Consider the following 18,344-nt stretch of genomic DNA (forward strand, 5'->3'; position numbering starts at 1 on the left):
CAAGTCAACTGAATCTGTGCTGTTCATTGTGGTCAAGCACTGGCTGAATCCACTACCTTTTGTCCTGTGTTCAAAATAAGCACAGTCTCTAAATTTGTCGTCACTGGTATGCACTTTCGGACACGGGCGGCTGGTCTGGCGTCTCATTTGATCTGTCTGTGTCTGTCGTAGTTGTGTTGCCCAGTCCCATTATTGTGTTTCAGTTTTGCGTTGTTTTTATTTGGATTCTGTTTACCCTAGCAGGAGAAGTGATTGAAGACTTTCTAAGACATGAACGTGGTGAACTTGATGTAACTACAACTGCCAGCGAACCAATATCTCAGACCGAGACCGTTCTGACACACCACTTGGTGAACGGTGGAGGTAAGACAGTCTCCCACATTTAATTTTGTTGTTGCCAGGATGGATTTGATGTGGACTCGGTTTGGAAGTCTGCAACATCCTGGCGTTTGTTTATCTGGGAGGAGGGAGGGATTCGTACCTGTTGTTTTGTATGGGTGTGAAACTTGGTGTTACTCTGAGGGAAGAACATAAGATTCTAGGTGTTTGGGAAGAAAGTTCTGAGGAGAATACATATTTGGACTTAAAAGGAATGATGTAATATTGACAGAATTCAGTATTTAGAGTTACACAATTTTTACCATTCACCTGACATTAGAGTGATCTAATCAAGAAAGAAAAGATAAGTAAAACATGTAGTATGTGACAAAAAGGTAAGAAGTGTGTAGATTGTTGGGGGAAAAATCTGAAGGGAATTCTACCATTCCTTGCTAGGAAGATGAATGTCAGAGAGTTAGGAACTTTGACCTGGCAGGAAAGCTGATTTAAGTATTTTACGTAATTTGTAATCCGTGACTACAAATGCCCCATTCTCCTTACAAATATGATCATGCTCCATAAATACTTTGTACCCTTAGTTCTCTTTCAGTAACTAAAGTATGCCCCTTCTCTGTTTGTGTCTGGAAACTTCATGTGTGTGTAAATGTATGTTTTCTTTCTTTAGTTCTATGTGATGTCACGCTATGCACATAATCTTTACTGCGCTAAAAGCCACAGTATCTGTGCTTGTTTCATACTTGCATGTATGTTCCTCTGTATTTGGTCACCAACATGTCAACATGTTCATCCTGTAGTAACTTGTGATGTATTTATATTTGAAGGTGACTGAAGTTGGGCCAAATTCCAATAATAACAGAGAAAATGAAGCTGAGAAATTTTTTGAACGTTGTCTGACTTCAAGTCCTGGTAGTTTACAGTTTTGAATATAACTTCTGACCTGCTAAAGAACTGGGCCTTGGAAGGTTTGTCCCGTTGGGTGATTCATTACACTTCAGTTGTGTTGGACTTGATGCATAGTTTATTTAATATAGGTGTTTCAAGAGTTGGCCCTATTCTTATTAGGTGTTTGGGTTCTTAATGGTTAGTGTAAGTGCTCAGTAATCGAACGGTTCTGAGTTTTAACCTGAGTGGTGCCACTCATCTTCAAAATAAAATTTTCATTGAATATCTGCCTTCAGACTGGAGAAGAGCCATCTCTTGAAATGTTGTGAGTAAATGTATTTGGTACAGTGGACAATGTCCAAAATAATTGTGTTGTATCACCATGAACTGTTCTGCACATATCATCGGATAATTTCAGTGAATGATATGTAAAAAATAAAGTGGTATGAAAGATCTTCTATCACTTCTATTTTATGTACCAAACTAATATTATTTTGCATGCATGCTGTCAGTTTTATTTACAAAACATTTGTTCATTTAGCAAAGAAATACAGCATAGAAGGGCTTTGAATCATTGTTCCAGATTGAGTTTCACATCAGCTATTTCAGGATGACTTCCTCACCAACATTCACATATACATAAATGTCGACTGCCAAATGTTCTAGGTGGCAAAGAAACGGAGGGTGTCCATTCCCACCACACCTTTGATGACTACTACTTCCGAGACTCGTTTGAGCAGTCTTCTTCTGAGTCGCAGCTGGTCGAGGCCTCTGGTGGCTTCGGAGCAAAGCCAAGCAGCCAGCCACTACCGAGACCGAGTCCCAGCTTAAAGCCTGCACCACTGCCGGCACCACCGGCACCAGCCCCAGTGACCACCGCTACTGCTCCGCGTCGGTTCAATCTTCTGCAGGTGTTTGTGCCGTCATTCCTGTGCGTAGCGCTCTCTCTGGCTCTTGCCACAATGCTAGTGCTGGAGTCAGACTGCGAGATTCTTGGCACGGTGCGCCGGTGGCCTGAGATGGTGGTGCTACGACGTGACTACTATGAACCGGCAAAGGAGTTTCTACGTCAGAAACTGGCCAGGCTCCTGTCTTAAATGTTCACCACGTGCGTCATCTGTTGTTGAAACGTGTGCCACTTTGTGCACTGACACACAAGTCATTATTTCCTCTTCAAATTTCTGTCAGGGTGGGTCATCCTATAATGGATGCTTCTCCTTTGTCCTCCAATTAACACTTCCCTGTCATCTCTGTTGCACACTATTGCCCTATTCTATTTTATGTGTCCTCACTCACTTTGTCTCTGCACCTTGTCCTGGTCTCTCAGATATCAGTTTATTTTGCATGTTCATTTCTAATCTTGCAAAGGAGTCCTGTTGTTATGTACATGTGTGTGCCTCTTTATGTGACCACTTGAAGCAAAACTTAAAGGGACAAAATATTGTAAGTGATCATCAGAGAATCATTAGGTTCTAATGTCAACTATTCTAAGGTAGCATCAGGTTTTGTCAGTGCTCAAAGAATCCGCGCTGTATTCAGTGGATTTGCCAAAGTTGTCACTGATGAAATGAGATCACATGTTTTGTCACCCACACCATGACTAACGCATGTGCTCTTGAGAGATTTACTTAACCTCTGTAGTCTGTGGATCACAGCTTTTGTTGTCCCACCAAACTATTAACACCAGAGTTCATGTCCAGCTGGACGCCCCATTAGTATAGATGAAGGTTAATGTAACAACGCACAATGTTAAAGGTATAGAAAAGGGATTGAAATTGCATTTATTTCCACAGCCATGGCATGCCCCTCCCACCTCTCCAGTAAGGAAATTACTGGGTTGTTTGAGTAAGCAGAGGTGTAACATCAGGTTGGATTTTACATGTGATGATTTTAATTTTAATGCTCATTTGTTTTCTTGTCATAAAACAGCATCACTCTGAGAAAATCATTTCTTCCCCCACTGTAAATACATTTGTTTGTTTGACATATTAATACAGTTACGTCCCACGCTTTCTCCTTCACTTACCTTGGCATCTTGAGGAAGAGACCAAATGTCGCAGCCAAGTGGGTTAGCACTCCTGCTTCGTATTCTGGAGGTCCTGAGTTCAAATATCAGCCCTGGGATGAGCTATCCTTGCTGGGGTGTTTCATGGTTTTCCTCATTCCTGCCATGCAAATGCCAGGATTGTGCCTAAATTAGGCCATAGCCACTCCCTTTCAATTCATTATTCATTAGATCGTCATACCATGTGACACTACATAGTCTAGATACTGACAGCATTGTTAAATAAACCACTTATAAATAAAATAGGGGGGTGGGGTCCGGGAGGTGAGGAAGGGAAGTATGACGCAGCTTCCCTGAAGGTGGGGCAGACAAGGTACGTCCTTTCGTAGTTCACATATTTTCTATATGTGACACTGTAGTTGTGCTAGTGTTCCACTTTAAAGTACAGCTATGCCACAGACTGCATTATTCACTTAGTAGGAATTAATGTTTTTCAGGTTTTGGTTCAAGAATGGTTATCGACCATGTACTAACTGTCTCTAGTCCCAAGCAGATGGTGCAAGCATACTGAGATCTTACTACAGGTCTAATCATGCTACTTTGGTATTAACCTCAACCTGTGGCAGGTATCAGTCGTGAACTGTCTCCAGTCAAATACTGCACCTACCCCCTTCCAAAATAATGTCGATCCAGAAATTGTAATCCAAAATTATATCTTCATTAGCCTAAGTTGAAGGTGCAATAGTGTAGAAACATATTCCACATTTTTGCACTCTTCTTACACTGTGTCTGTTGAGTCGAGTAGTAGTATAAATTTAAGCCAATTGGAGTAAAGAATCAAAACATGTAATTTTAATTGCATTTTAAGACACTGATCAAGTGTGGCACACGCTTCAACAACACAGTGCCCTAAACTGTGGCAGAGTGATTGTCGGGTGTTTGAATCGGACATGAAGACCTCAAAGTGCCTGGCCAGTCAATACTCGTGCAGTGCAGCGTTGCCACTTGTTACTGCAGTATCTTCGTAGCTTCTCTGCTGTGCGCTGTCTTGATATTTATAAATATGGAACCTGTTCCGTATGGGCTTAGGAATCTAGTGTGACCCGTCATGGAACATTTCCTCTATTTTTCAAATGATTTGGTCAAACTGAAGATTCAGGTGTTCTGGTGGTGCTCATGTGTTAGTTGAGGTGTTGCATTTGACAATGTTTCTTACCATTGGTCTTTTGTTTGGTTTTATATTGTACAGAATGGTGCAGAAGTCAGGATGCAGTAGCCAGCTCTTGAAGGTATTTACTTAGGTGCTTGAAAGATATTTGTGAGGGCAGATGAAAAAGTATTTAAATGAAATGCAAAATTGTAAGGAAAAAACATATTCATATGCATTTTTATTTAATATGTGTCCTGACTTTTGCATTACTCTGTTGATACTTTTGTTTACTACGTTGAGCTAATAGTATGCTCATAACATCAAGAAATTCCCTGCCCTTTATGGAACCCAAAGATACATAACTGTGTTCACAAGAGACTGCCAACACTCCCTGTCCTGATCCAGGTGGATGCAATCCACTTCCTCCGGCCTAATTTTCCCAAGATCTCGCCTGTGCCTAGGTGCAAGGTGGAATCCAAATTGGGCATTTCCTGAGCATGAGTCAGTCACATTCCTATTCCTGTGTATTTGTGGTGCATGTATATTATCATGCGTGAGAACTACTAGTTTTGACCCTAGGGAAAATCTTAGGTGTAAATCAGTTTGGCCAAATCATATATAACTGGTGAAATACAGCTTTACTAGGACTAAAGAAATTCCGATTGGGGAAAAGCACTTACTACATTGAGGATTTCTGAAGATACATCTCTTTGATATTTTTAGTGTCAGTACAGGCACTTCCAACTGGGTGCATTGTACCCTAGGATCCCTATTCCTGTCAGCACTGCCGGCTTAATCACTAGCCAAACTAGGCGATCACCTGGGGTGTAAAAATTGTTGAGGGAAGGGTCCAAGGCTCAGGGATATCCCAGGACACCAAATAACTCGGTGCCAGCTGTATCTGTCGGTGACTCTTTAGTTTCATGACAAGAAACAAAGTACTGTTTTCCATAAGAAATAATTATCCCTTCTGACACTAAAATAGTCTGTAAATTCCAATTAATGGAAATTAAATGAATGATACTGATAGTAATGTTGAAAGAACTGACACAAGTCGCATCCCTGTCTGCCTCAGTGATTGTATGAGGGCTGTAAATAAAACTGGTTGGTGCAGCAGGTGACGCTCTTTAGAATTTGGGAGGTTGTTATGTTCCATGTGCACTAACAGTGCAGTAAATAAAGGATGCGGGTTGGGCGCGGTATAATTGATGATGGCACACAGATCGAGGTCATGTGATGGTACACTGTGCATGGCGTGCCAAAGTTTTGTCTTCAGGATTCCTTTGTCTGTAAGAGTCTTGTCCATCCTTGCATATTTTTGAAATTATGGCAGTACAGCATTTAAGTTTCCAAGACTGCTTCATTTGAGGGATTTTGTTCATGTGCTGTTATTGTGGCAACAGTTCTGCTGTTGCATTTCTCATTTTCCACATCCTGTTGTGGATCAAGGTTCAGGTACTGCAGCAGAGATGCAAGCCTGCCAACATAGTTGGAGGCCTTACAGTCATACCAATCTAAGTACTTGTGTTTTATAGAAATGTGCATTTTGAAGTGCGGTTAATGTCTGTTGCTTTCTGAGATTAGTGCTTGTAGTGGACAGAGGGGCATGTAGTGATGCAGTGCATAACATTCCATTAAGGAGGGCAGGACTTTGAAAATGAGGTACCTTTTGTGCTCTGGCTGCTTGCTGTGTTTGCTTTCAACTTCAAGACTGGCAACAGGCAGTCTTTTTAGTCATTCCATTGAAGGGAGCAAAAATATATTGTTATCAGCTGTTGTGAGGAGGTATGTAGGTACTTAGTACAAATATTGAATATGCAGGTTTGTTTTCTATTTCAGATTTGAGGTCCAGGACCCATTTTAACTTTATAGTAATGGTAACTGGTAGGAAGGTTTTGTTGGAAACACTGTTGCAGAGTGGAAAATGCTAATGTCAATTTTTGACCAAGTCATGCAGGGCTACCAACTGTTGTGCAAATGATGTGAACATAATCAAGAAGATGGTTTGTTAAACCCCTGTGTTTTACTCAGCAGCCCATGGTAAGAGTTGAGTGTAGTTATTGATAGGAGATAAAGGTGTCAACACTGAGGTTTGTGTGAATTGTGTCTTCATGTTCAGATATTTGCCACATTTCCCAGTCTATAAGATGCTGTAATTTTCCATGAAAATGGGCTTAAATATCCCACTATTTTGTATATGAGGATATATTGATTAAAATGAGGTAAATGTTAGTATAATGTTGACCAGCCTCCCTTTTTCTTGGAAGTGACTCCTAGGTTACAGAATGCATCCTTTCCTTTTAATGTATTTCTTTTTGTTTTGTTAATTATATAAGGCAGAATTGTTTACTTTAATTGAAAAGTAAATTATTTTGTTATGATATGTATTCATAAGTAATAACTTTAATTTACTAAACACAAAATAAATATTTCTGAATTTCTCCTTCCTAAACCACTGTGCATCTTATCCACTGGGAAATAAGTGTTTTCCCCATTAAAGTATGGGATCATTGGTACTTTGTGTACTTGTCCAGTAAGCTAGAAATGTAACACTTTTTAATATAAGACATATGCAGTGGGCACAAGAGTGAACTTAATCTTTGGAGGTTAGTACATCAAAGTGCGTGCCTATAGAATTAAAAAAGAAAACTAGACTCTTATACAAACTTTGTATGAGCCATGCCTTTGATGTAGTAAGGAGTCAACTGTATATGGTTTGATGCATGAAGCACTTTACCTCAGAAATTCATCTTTGTGTTCATGATTAGCTTTCAGTCTTGTCTTTGTAGCAGAAATGTTTTCTTTAGTTGATGGCATTAGAAAACTCAGATTGAGCACATCTTTGATTTAAGAACTTCGGACAGATGAAGTAGATGGTGTTTTAAGGACTCGATGAAGGAAATCTGCTGGTTTTGTTTTCTGTTGTGAAGGAAATTGAAATTTTGACTTTTTTTAAAGATCTTTTTCCTTTATTTATTTTATGTTTGAATGTCTTTCATTTAGGTCCATTCAAGGAGCTTATTGACATGGCTGTGGCGGTAGAACAACAGGCCATCATACTTTTTCATAAAAGTGACAAATATAGCTGAAAATTATTTCTGACAGGCTACAGCAGTTTTTCCACAAACAAATCTTATAATCTGTGCTATAAATATGTCTTGCGAGTTTTATATAACTTGGGCACATTGCTTTAGATGAGAGGAATTGGTCACTCCCTGTAATGGCTGTTCTTACAGAAACTAGCTTAAATTTGAAAAGTGTTACACCTCATAACTGGCTCAAGTACAATTAATTGATTGACTATTATAATGTGTATTGGAATGCACAGGGTCCCAAGTGATGATGATCTTTTGGGTTGTGATACAATGTAGATTTCAGCCTTCGTTTAAGCCCTTAAGTACGTTTGCCCTAAACGGCATCTATGTACAAATCCACACGGCATCACAACCCAGCAGAACAGTGACATCCTCGCTGTGGTGACAACCTTGAATCTCAATAGGGTCTGTGTTGCCAACATTGTGATGCCTTGTATTTGACTTGCAATCATCCAATTAATTGAATCAAATTTGTAGAGTACATTTTTACATTTTAACCAAAAGGAAGGTGCAGTTTTTGTGTAATCTGAAGTGAATGTTCCTTTCCTGACTCTGCAATATGTTTGTATGTTCTGCTGCTTTTCAGTAGAGTTCAACCTGGCTTTTTATGCAGAATTATTTTATTTTGAAAACATGGCTGAAATATTTCCATCCTCATTGCTATAAACAGAAAATTAGTAAGAAAGGAGCATGTACCAAAGTGCGTCATGGCAGATGAAAGAACATACAAACATAAAATGCACCAATGGATGAATGTGACTTTTAATGCTGAAATTTGCGAGCCCAAACTTATCAAACTTGTATGACTATAGTGTGTATGATATAACAGGTCCCCATACTAGCTTATCACCCCACCACCACGCATATCTGACATTCCAGGGCCTTGATGGAAGTGTAACGTCGATACGAGTGTTTTTTACACAATGTAAAATCTGCTGCTTGGGTTGTAGCTTATTCATCATGCCTTTTATTTTTGTTATTTGCATGTAAAGAGGGGGAATATTTATTTTACTGTTGCATATTACTGAATACCTCAGATTTGATAGATCTGTTTTTCCACTGACAGTCTGTTTTGTAATAGGGCTCACTCTTGGCTGTTCAATAATACCTCTGTACATTGCTATGTAAAAAAGTAAATACTTTTTTGACATCTAAAAAAGCTTCCTCTTTGCTTCTATCCCTTCTCCCCCACCACTTACATCATGTGATAAATACTTCCCAAGAGAGCCTGAGAGGCTCTGATGTTGCATCTTTCCTTTATGATACAGTTGGGTAGCAATCAGTGTAGAGGCATAATTCACATTGAAACCTGGATTCGGTCATAATTAACAGAGGTTAAAAATGTACTGTGATATCTCTCTCTGCAGGATGATGTCACCTGTGAGCTGTATTCATATTTTATTTTTGTAGGATACACACTGAATTATGAAAATCTTACCTTTAACAGTACTTGCTTCCTCTGTCAACACAAGTACCTGCATGGTCCCCAAACGTTCTGCCATGTATTATTCATAAACTTTTAAATTGCAACTAATAGTTTGGACTGCATATGTAATTGTTAGGGTATTTGGATGGTCTCAGAGAAAGGTAATTTAGTTCTGAATGAAATGCTTATGTATTATTTTAAAATAACAAGATTCAAGGAAAAGTTTCAATTAGTAAGGCTATATTTTCACTTATAAAACAGGTGTAAACATGCACATTTTACATATCCATAACATTTTTACATTACTACTATCAATATAGTCTCTTTCCAGTGTGGTTCACCAATTAACTGCTCCCATCCAAAATGTTTTCTGAAACTCTTGGAAATTGGCCAACTTGTAAGTGGCTTCTTAATCAAAATATACTACACATTCCATCATATTATTCTTCTGTCTTGAATTTTCCACTATAATAGGGTACATACTGGAGAACTACCTTCCAGTCTGTAATATATAGCAATCCTAGAGAACTAGCAGCCCCAAATGTTGCCAAAGAAGGTAACCTGTAATGAGAGATTGTATCGAATAACGCTTCTCTCTTTTTCTACAATACATTAATTTTACTTGGTTTCTTGGATGCTTACCAATAAGTTGCTAATTCGAAATGCTTTTTGCCAATTTGCCGGAGTATGGACATGGCTATTATTTATAAAAGCTGTTTGGATTCAACAACTTTATGCTTGCAACCTTACTACCACAGATTAAGAATCCTTCAATACAGAATCGACAAATTGGCAAGGAGAACATGCTCATACAAGTACACTCTTGATCGAGTATAATTTACCACCGACTAACCTAACTAATTTTATAAATAAGGTTTTCCTTCTAATAGTGAAATGTGTGAAAGTGTAACAGTTACTGATATTTACGTAATTAATGTTTTAATGAGATAATATTAGAATTGTGGCACCATCCTTCTGATATTCACTGAGAGGAAAGCAGAAATATCCAAGGTACGTCACAGATGTGTGTTTCATATCCAGATGCCTTTCACCTTTGGTTACTGGAGTTTTGTGTTGGTATTAACTGTGCTGCAGTTTGTGGGTAGGAGTGTATGAAGTCCGTTTGTGGGTGAATTCGTCTTACTCAGGTAATGAAATGTCTATCTGTTTATTTATGTATCTGTTAATTATTCTGTGTTGTCCGTTTGTGGGTGAATTCGTCTTAATCAGGTAATGAAATGTCTATCTGTTTATTTATGTATCTGTTAATTATTCTGTGTTGTAGACGAGCGTTAGTATGAAAAAACTAAGACACTGCACAAATAATTCGTGTTATAAATAACCGAAGAAGAAGTCGTAGTACCCGTATTTCAGTAGGCACCAATTGCTTATGTCTGTTTCACTTTCGTAGTGTTTCGACAGTATTCAGTAACTGATGCCTGTTTGTAAAATTGAAGTATTTTTAATAAATATGTAAGCGTGATGCGTATTGTCCCAAACAAATTCAAATAGGTCATATTTAGTTGAATAGGGGTTGGGTCTAATGAGGGCCTAAGTTCTAGTGTGGCAAATATGAGATCACGAAAGATGTAATGCTCTTATGTGGGATAATGTTGTGTGAAGTTAAAAAATATTAATTTTTCCTTCACTCGATTTAGTGAACGCAAAAGTAAAATTGGCGCATTCACTATGTCAGGTGTCTAATATTACGAATATATCTAACCCAGCGGTATTCAACTACAAAATTTCCGTTTTCGAATTCAAGAACAGGACTGCTGTATTAATGAGGTGAACTTTCCTGCAAGTTGTCAGTAGTAACTAAAAGTATGCAAAAGTTGGAATTAGGGCCAGATTAAGATTTTGCGATGCCATGAATTGTGGTAAAGACGAATCGCCTATACTAACTGAAATAACAAAATATTGTTAATAAATGTTAAAGATATTTATTTTAATAGTTGCTTTGACTGACGTTTCCGTGACTTGATCACGTGACAAACAAACAAGCCGCTGGGAGAAGTTTGACCGACCTGGGTACCCAGCAAAGTGGGCTTCATCCTCCCACTGGTTCTGAAGACGGCAGTAGAACCAACTTGCGAAACATCGTTCTTTTAAATGTGTATGCAAACAGTTAACGATTTATAAAGCTCAACGGAATAAATTACACGCATTTATAGGCCTCTAGAACTTTCTAATCCAGGAGTTGTCAGCCCTTGTCCCCCGGAAGTGTGTTGCGCCGCCCGTCGAGTGTGCATTTGTTTTTTGTAAAATCGTCGAACTCTGTGTAAAAGAAATAATTACAACCTAAGTTTCGTGTTTATTTTTAAGTAAATATTCAATAAAAAAAATCAGCAGGCGTTAACTTTATCGACTTGCAGGTTGGTATTGAATATCGCTAAATTAGTCCCTCGTAAACCACAATATGGCGAAATGAGAAGAATTTTGAGCATCTGCGCACGCAAACAACAAAACAACGTTTAAAACTGTTCTAATCGTGACCCACGTGGAAAAGTTGTCTGGGCGACCGAACCGGTTTGTTGTAGAAATCGAATTGTTTTGCACAAAACACAGACAAGTCAATTCTTTCGCTGCAAGGAAACGTGAAACCAGTCGTTCTGTTGTTTTCGACTCGCTTCGGAAGGTACTGTTTCATGTCGTACTTTCCTTTATTAGAAAATATGCATGTCCGCCTTGTACCAGTCCAGAACCCCTGTAACTGTTGGAATTAAAATTTGAACTGGCCAGCCAATCACGTGTGAAAGTTCCCACGTGGACAAGGGAACTAGAGTCACTCCTCGTCCTCGTAATTCCCTGTCTTCAGTAGGACCTTTGTTATGCGAATATCTGAGATGGGAACGACAGGGGTGTCAATGCGGAGTCATTGCCAGATTTGTTTGGCGTTTGATAAGATGGATAGAAAAGTAAAATCCAACTGTTTGTTATTTGCGGAAATACACGTTACCATGGGAACAGACTGTCAAGGGTCTTTAAATTAGGCCAGAATGGAGAGGGGAAATTGGAATGCTGCAGCTGTGATACAAAATATAATCTGCAAAATCATTACAGTGTTAGCAGACTTATAAATATAAATAGCACTTCACACGTACACAACGCGCGTTGCTCTACCCTCGCGGGGAAAGTTGAGCGAAGTCATTTTGTGGTTGGCAGCACTGGAGACGCCTTTCAACTCGTGAAGTCGGAGAAAGCATTTGTACCAACGTCACCGCCGTGGATTTTTCTTTTTTACTTCAAATTTTGACAGTGGGAGGCGGAGGCTGATTCCTCTGAGCCCTGGGATTCCTTACAAACTGATGACACATCGGGATAAGTCGCCGAGGAGCTGAAAACAACGGATCTGCCACTTTTTGAAAGTCACGGGAGCCGAGCACGATTTTAGGCGTGTCGTCGTTGGCAAAGCACGAGTGTATTGCGTTTTCTCACCCCTAGAGTTAGTACTGAATGAAAGGAAAATCTGTTCTGTGTCACACCCTCCTTGGGCGAAGTCGACGTGCTCTAAACACCTTCCCAGCAGTACCCATGTAGTTGTCTGGCTGCAGTGTTGCCAATCCGCTGATTGGAGAACCTGCCACGGCGTTTTTAATGTAGGATTCCTACAGTTCACGTATCAAAATAAAGACAGTGGTTGGGTTTAAACAGCTTTTGAAGTGTACTTCCGCACGTTGAAGGTTCCGGACGTGTCTACATCAATCAGCTGTTCCGCTACACTCTGGTTCGCATCAGAACTAATGGAGTGCGAACTCGGCCGAAACATGGCAGGGGACAGACAGACAGATCTGTGTGGATATTTGATTCACACTTTAGTCTGTCGGGAACTGATCGATGTCTGAATCCTTTGTCTTTGTCTTGATGCATCGACCTCTGAAACAAATTTCTGTTTCGTGGGAAATCTTCGTTGACGTTCTGGTCCCCAGAATTCGAGTCATGAGAGCTTGTGTGTCCGTTCTTTTTATGTCAGGTTCAGAGGCTGTGTCTGCGTTGTGTTCGGCACGTGAGAGCGTCTGATTCGTTTCGGAATGTGACGGATTGTCGGTTTCATCTTCTGAGCTCAATGAGCTCTCGGTAGAGGAAGGTGCTCCAGCGAACTCGTCCGAGGCTGGCAAAACCCTGAGCTCTGTTGCATTTCCAGGTGGCGTTTGCTCCTCGTCGCTGTGGGCTGATGTTGGTTCGTTTAAGCTCTGGTTTGACTCTTCCGTACTTGGCCCTGAGAACTGGTTTGACTCTACAGGACTATCTGTGATTGGTGTGACTGTACCTGGTGATGTCGTCGTGAGAACCTGGATCGAATCCCATGCAGGCTCGTTCTTTCCATCCTCGATCTCGACTTCTTTGTCATTGTAAAGATTCAGCGGATTCGCCTTTTTCACCGAGTGCTTACTACTATGATGACGTTCGCTGAGGTCTTCCTTCCCGTGGTTGCTGGTCAGACCTTCGGAGGGAGACACGGTTGCGTCGTTCGACGTGCTTGTGTTGGTAGCCGTGGCGATGTCATCGGTGTCCTTCGAACCGTCGTCGTACTCTCTGAAGCTGTCCATGTTCCAGATGGATATACTGTCTGGGAGGTTCTCGGTCTCCTCAGGAACCTTTAAGTGTTCGTCACTGTAGTGTGGTCTGTGGTTCGCGTATGTCTTGGCCCACCAGTCTTCGTATCCTCCCCAGTTTAGCCTTGCCGGGTCTTCCTCAGGTGATGAGAGTGGGGGCTCAGTGTACGAGTCCTGCTGCGTTGTCGTGGTTTCGTTTCTCGTTGCGTCGTCACTTTCGACGCTCACGGGCGTCGTTACGACTTCGGAAGGGTCTTCGTGGTTCCATGTGTCACGCAGACCGCTTGGAGGCAACAGCCCTGAAGAAATCACTTCGTTGGAAGGGTTGTCATTCCTCGTCCTATCACTGCTATTAATATTTTCGCCGCTGAAATAACCATCTGCAGATGGCCTGGTCACTCCTGACGCATCATTCTGCAGTATTTGAACCATTTCATCTCCGACGCTGGAATGTGCCGCGACGTGTTTCCTTATGCTGTCCGAATCTTTGTAGTGGCCGTTGATGGCGGTGGAACTGGATGGATGTCCTTGTTTCGAAGAGTCGTTCTGGTCGTTGTGGGACGTAGATTCGCCGTCAGCTGTGGCGTTGTCGTCCGAGAAGCCATCTGGAACACTGTGGGAATTGAACGAGAATTCGTCCTGGGTGCTAGAAGGCTCAGTCTTCTCTTTGCTTGAAGCGTGGTCCTTAGAATCGCCATGGAAAGTCAGCGAGTTGTTTTGAAGAACATCCTGTTTTCCCGGACTGTTTGTCATTTGTTTGACGGTTTCTCCTGGAATCAGGTTGACTGCTGACACCGTGGCCAGGTTTTGAGACTCCGCCGTCTCAAAAATATCTTGCTGCTGCTGTGGCGTCACTCGGACACGAACCCAGTTACCCCTTCGGCGACTGTGACCTGGCTGCAACGAGAGAAAATGCAGACGATGCGTTTGTCCATTGTTTGCTGACTCTTAACCTAACCTAACCTAACAATTCACGTGTAATTGGCTTAGGAGACACGTGGCGGAGTGCATCGGCACAGGACAATGGAGACGCAAGGAACGGACGAGGCGTGTAAAAGTGCGTCGACAGACACACAACGAGCCATTTATACGAAAGCCTAAAGGCGGCATGCATTACCGTGCTGGGATCTGCTGAAGTTCTGACGTCGGGAGACGCCGTCAACATGAGCAGGGCTGCCTCTGCGTCGTCTGTCGTCGTCACTGGCGTGTCCGCTGTCACCGCCTCTATCTGCGTGGTGCTGGATTTGTCCGCGTTCTGGATGGCATTGGCGGCCTTGAGTGCCGCCGTTCTGGTCGACCACTGACTTTCCTCCCCGCGCTCCAGGTCGTCGGCTTCGTACTGGGGTTGATTATCAGACGACAGGGACATTTGGTCTGGCACCCGAAGGTGTCCGAGTGCCTCAGTCTGCGGCGGCGTTGGTTGACGGATGTCTGGCAGATACTGATCCTCTGATTGACGGTGCCGCTGTATGGATTGATACTGATATTGTTGAGGAAGGTCGTATTCCGGTTGTAGAACCGCGTGGAATTGACCTGCACCGGGGATTGACTCTGTTGTGAACACGTCAGGGACCTCGTTCTGCCCGTACCCCGATGTGACCGTCAGGGTCGAGACGTCCGTCGTGGTCGGGGGACGGGTCGGGCGTCGGATTCTGCCTCTCTTCGTCAGCTTCGTCTGAGCTTGCTGCGGTCTTCTGGAAGGACGCACCGTGTAAACCTGGAAGCAGAAAGTGATCACTTGATTGTTTGTGAATGATCGATCAACTACTGAACTTGCATTCTCAGTTGATGCCTCAGACCTAGAAGTGCGCACAGGGTGCTTTATATACTTTTATGATTGCATGCATTGCGAGTCGCATTGTGTTTGATTCAGCCGGACTAGAACTCGATAGAGACAATCAGTGAAAATAGGGGCGTCGATGATGGACGACGTACCTTGTCGTTGAGTGTCGTCGTCGTCGTCGTTTCGGCCGTCGGCGTCGTGGCTGGTGCGAGCGTCTTTCTCGCCGAACCTCTGTTCAGGAAGTTGGTGTTCTTCCTCCCCGCATTCGTCGTGGGTTGCAGTTCAGGTGTCGCCGTCGTGGCAGATTGCTCCACGGGTTGAGGGATTACCCTCGGTCGCCCACGTATTCTTCCCCGGATCCGCACAAGCGGCGGTCTCTGTGTCGCCTCTCCGTCGAACTGCTGTACGCTTCTGTCGGAAGTTACGATTTCAGAGTCGCCTCGCCCTCTGAATTTGCCATCGGGCGTTGGAGGGGGAATCGTGGTTTGATGGGCGGGACCAACGTCCGGCGCTCGATGTTTGCTCTCCCCTGGCGCGTAGTATTGGCGCTGGGTTGTTTCTTCTGTGGGTTCTGGAAGTTCGTGTAGCAAAAATCCGTCTTGTTCTTGTGAAGTAGCTTCGGTGCTTGACAGCTCAGAAGTTGGGAAGAACGGCTCATTGTCCTTGGAAGGAACAGACTGGCCGACGTAATAATCACCAGGTGTCTGTGGCAGGGCCACTTGCCCCTCGCCGTGGGTCTGGCCGTTGGTCACGTGCCCGCCCACGAAATGGTTGCTTCTCGCTTCTCCAGTAGGAAGCTGATTGCTGCTAACTCCTGGAGTAGTAGGAATCCGACCGTGGTCGACGTGCCCACTTGAAATGTAATGTTGACTGTGACCTGAAGCGCCGTCGAGTGTCCCAGACCGAATCTGTGAGTGACTTTTGTGCCCGATTGTAATTTGAGACTGCCCCAGTTCGTCATTTCCGGTTTGAACAATGGCTGCTTGTCCAGCGGGAACATACGCTTGAGCCCCATTTCTGTCAGGGAACTGCCCAAGAGCGTCTTGTCCCGAAGGGATCTGATTAAGGGACACTTGCCTGTTTGTATTGTGGGCATAAATTAATGGCGTGCCCGAATTTGATCCACCGGGTGTCTGACTGCGAGGTGTTTGTCCAGCCGAAAATTGATCCAGGGTCACTTGCACGCTGTGGCCTTGCAGCGGTTCAATGCTGGGACGCCTCGTAAAGTCCGTTTGGCCGCTCGAGGTGAGCTGCTGGTGCGGCGGTGCAAACTGAAATATGTTTTCTGTCGCGGTGTCTATCCTCGAGCGCTGCGTCGATGTTGCAAGGGCGAACTGTTCTTCCTCGTAGAAGTCGCTGCTGTACTCCGGCGACGCGGTCGTCGTCGTCGTCGTCGTACTCCTGCCCCTGCTACGAGTTCGCGCCCTGTCCTTGTGCTGGGTCTCAAAGCGATGTGACTGCGTCTTCGCTGAAGGCTGCCGGCTGCTCTCGAACGAACTGAGTTTGTCTGCTGCTGCTGTAGGTGGCGCCTGGACAGGTTCCGGAGAGGTCCGTGCGGCCGGACGCCTGCCTCTCGCGTGCGATGTCCTAGTGCGCGGAGCCTGAGTGGTCGTCGAAAAGGTGGAAGGACGGTACCTCCCTCGAGTCCTTCCTCGTGAGAGCGTTGTGCTCTCGGGGGCGGCTGTGGTTGTCAGAAGAGGCTGCGTCAAAACCTGCGAATCCGGAAACGGATATCGGGACTGGAATCTGTCCGACGGAACTGTGTACCGCGTAACACCTGACGAGATTTCTTCCTGTTCATCAGCGAGATTCGGTTGCGTTGTTACAAATGGCGTTCGCGTGTTTTGATGCTGCGGTTGAAGAACTGGGAATTCGTGGAGGTTTTTGTCTTTTGACTGCTTTTGTGGACTTTGTGTGGCTGATACCGGGTGTTGTGGAATTTCGTCGCGTGAGGTCGTGTAAATTTGTTCGGTCTCCCCTTCTGGACGTAATAAGATGCCTTTGTGAGGCCTCTGATGTTTCGATAATAGTTCTGCCGTTTCATCTCCTGAAACCGGATATTGTGGCTCAAGTTGTGGAATATCTTCTTGAAGAATGGTATATTCTGGGTATTGCCGCTGGCGATGTGGAATGTCCTCCTGAGAAGTAAGTCTCGATCGGTTTCCTGGGGCGATTCGTTCAGGCTCCGCGTATTTCGACTGGCGTAGCGCATCGTCGCCTGAAGTGTCGTATTCCGGGGCTGGAAACTGTCCCTGTGGCTCTGAAATGTATTCCGGCGCTACTGAGTACGTGTCCGAAAACTGTGGCTGCCGGCTTCGTGTTCCCTCCAGCGCGGTCGTGTACTTCGGCTGATCGTCTGCTTGTGGCACTGGATATTGCGTCTGGCTTATTGGGATGTTTTCGTGAGGTCTGATAGATTTGGGTGGTTCTGTTGGTTCCAAACGCGGGTACTGATCTTCTCCCGGAGGCACGTTGTACGCTGCTTGTTGCACCGGAACTACATTTTGATGTAGCCGTGGTTTTGTGCTTCCTTCCTCAGAGTTAAGATATTTCGGCGTCAGTTCAGAGCTTTCTTGATGGCTCGGGGGTTTTGTTTGCGTCGTCCTGGTGTGTTCGTGTGAGTCGGCGTCTTTTCCTTGTGTGGCTGCCTGATGATACTGGGGATACCGCGTTGGGTTTCGAACCAATGTCTGTGGCCGGCTTGTCGGAGTGTCTTCTGGCGCGATGTCGTAATGCGATTGCTCTGGCCGGTCTTCGTGCCGTGGATATGGAGGCTGATATGTTGATATTTCTGCCCGCTGTGCCGCGTGCGTCGGGGTCACTGGGTTCCGCTGCACGGTGTCTAAATCGTGTGACTCGAGCGTGGTCACAGCTGTTTCCTGATTCTGTGCTGGTGGGTGCTGGAACCGATGCCTGGCTGGTTTGTTTGTGACCTCTGCGTCCTGATGCGGGCGACGAGGCTGCTTCTCTCGAGTGTATCGCTCCGTTGAAGTATCCGGTCCCACTTGCTGCACCGCCTGTAAGATATTTGTGGCCCCTTGTCTCTGCGGCGTCAGGAGGACATTGCGTTGGTCCTGAAGCGAATTTACCAAGGAAGGCAACTCTGGA

The 18,344-nt window shown here is 43.8% G+C and overlaps 2 protein-coding genes across 11 annotated transcripts in view; one reads left to right on the forward strand and one right to left on the reverse strand.

Moving 5' to 3' along the window:
- Frmd5 (FERM domain containing) overlaps window positions 1-8,630 on the forward strand; it is a 37,727-nt gene extending 29,097 nt beyond the window's left edge. For 8 of the 10 annotated variants that reach the window (XM_087342753.1, XM_022074984.2, XM_022074975.2 and 5 more), the window contains 2 exons: window positions 241-363; window positions 1,888-8,630. In XM_087342753.1, coding sequence (XP_087198879.1) covers window positions 241-363; window positions 1,888-2,318 — 554 coding nt within the window. In that variant the 3' untranslated portion in view covers window positions 2,319-8,630. The remainder of the gene's footprint in view (window positions 1-240; window positions 364-1,887) is intronic. The other 2 variants (XM_022074976.2, XM_022074982.2) reach the window with 2 other exon arrangements.
- Window positions 8,631-9,116: 486 nt separating this feature from the next.
- On the reverse strand, window positions 9,117-9,685 carry LOC110841179 (cytochrome b-c1 complex subunit 10-like). The gene is made up of 2 exons (XM_087342773.1): window positions 9,540-9,685; window positions 9,117-9,458 (listed from the first exon to the last, which is right to left on the reverse strand). Exons 1-2 carry the CDS (start codon window positions 9,590-9,592, stop codon window positions 9,338-9,340), a joined length of 174 nt encoding a protein of 57 aa, XP_087198899.1. The 5' UTR covers window positions 9,593-9,685; the 3' UTR covers window positions 9,117-9,337.
- Window positions 9,686-18,344: the final 8,659 nt, after the last annotated feature.

This window comes from Zootermopsis nevadensis, unplaced genomic scaffold (assembly GCF_977971745.1).
Source record: "Zootermopsis nevadensis isolate Lab colony 2312 unplaced genomic scaffold, Znev_1.0 Znev_ptg000004l, whole genome shotgun sequence".
Lineage (NCBI taxonomy): Eukaryota > Metazoa > Arthropoda > Insecta > Blattodea > Termopsidae > Zootermopsis > Zootermopsis nevadensis.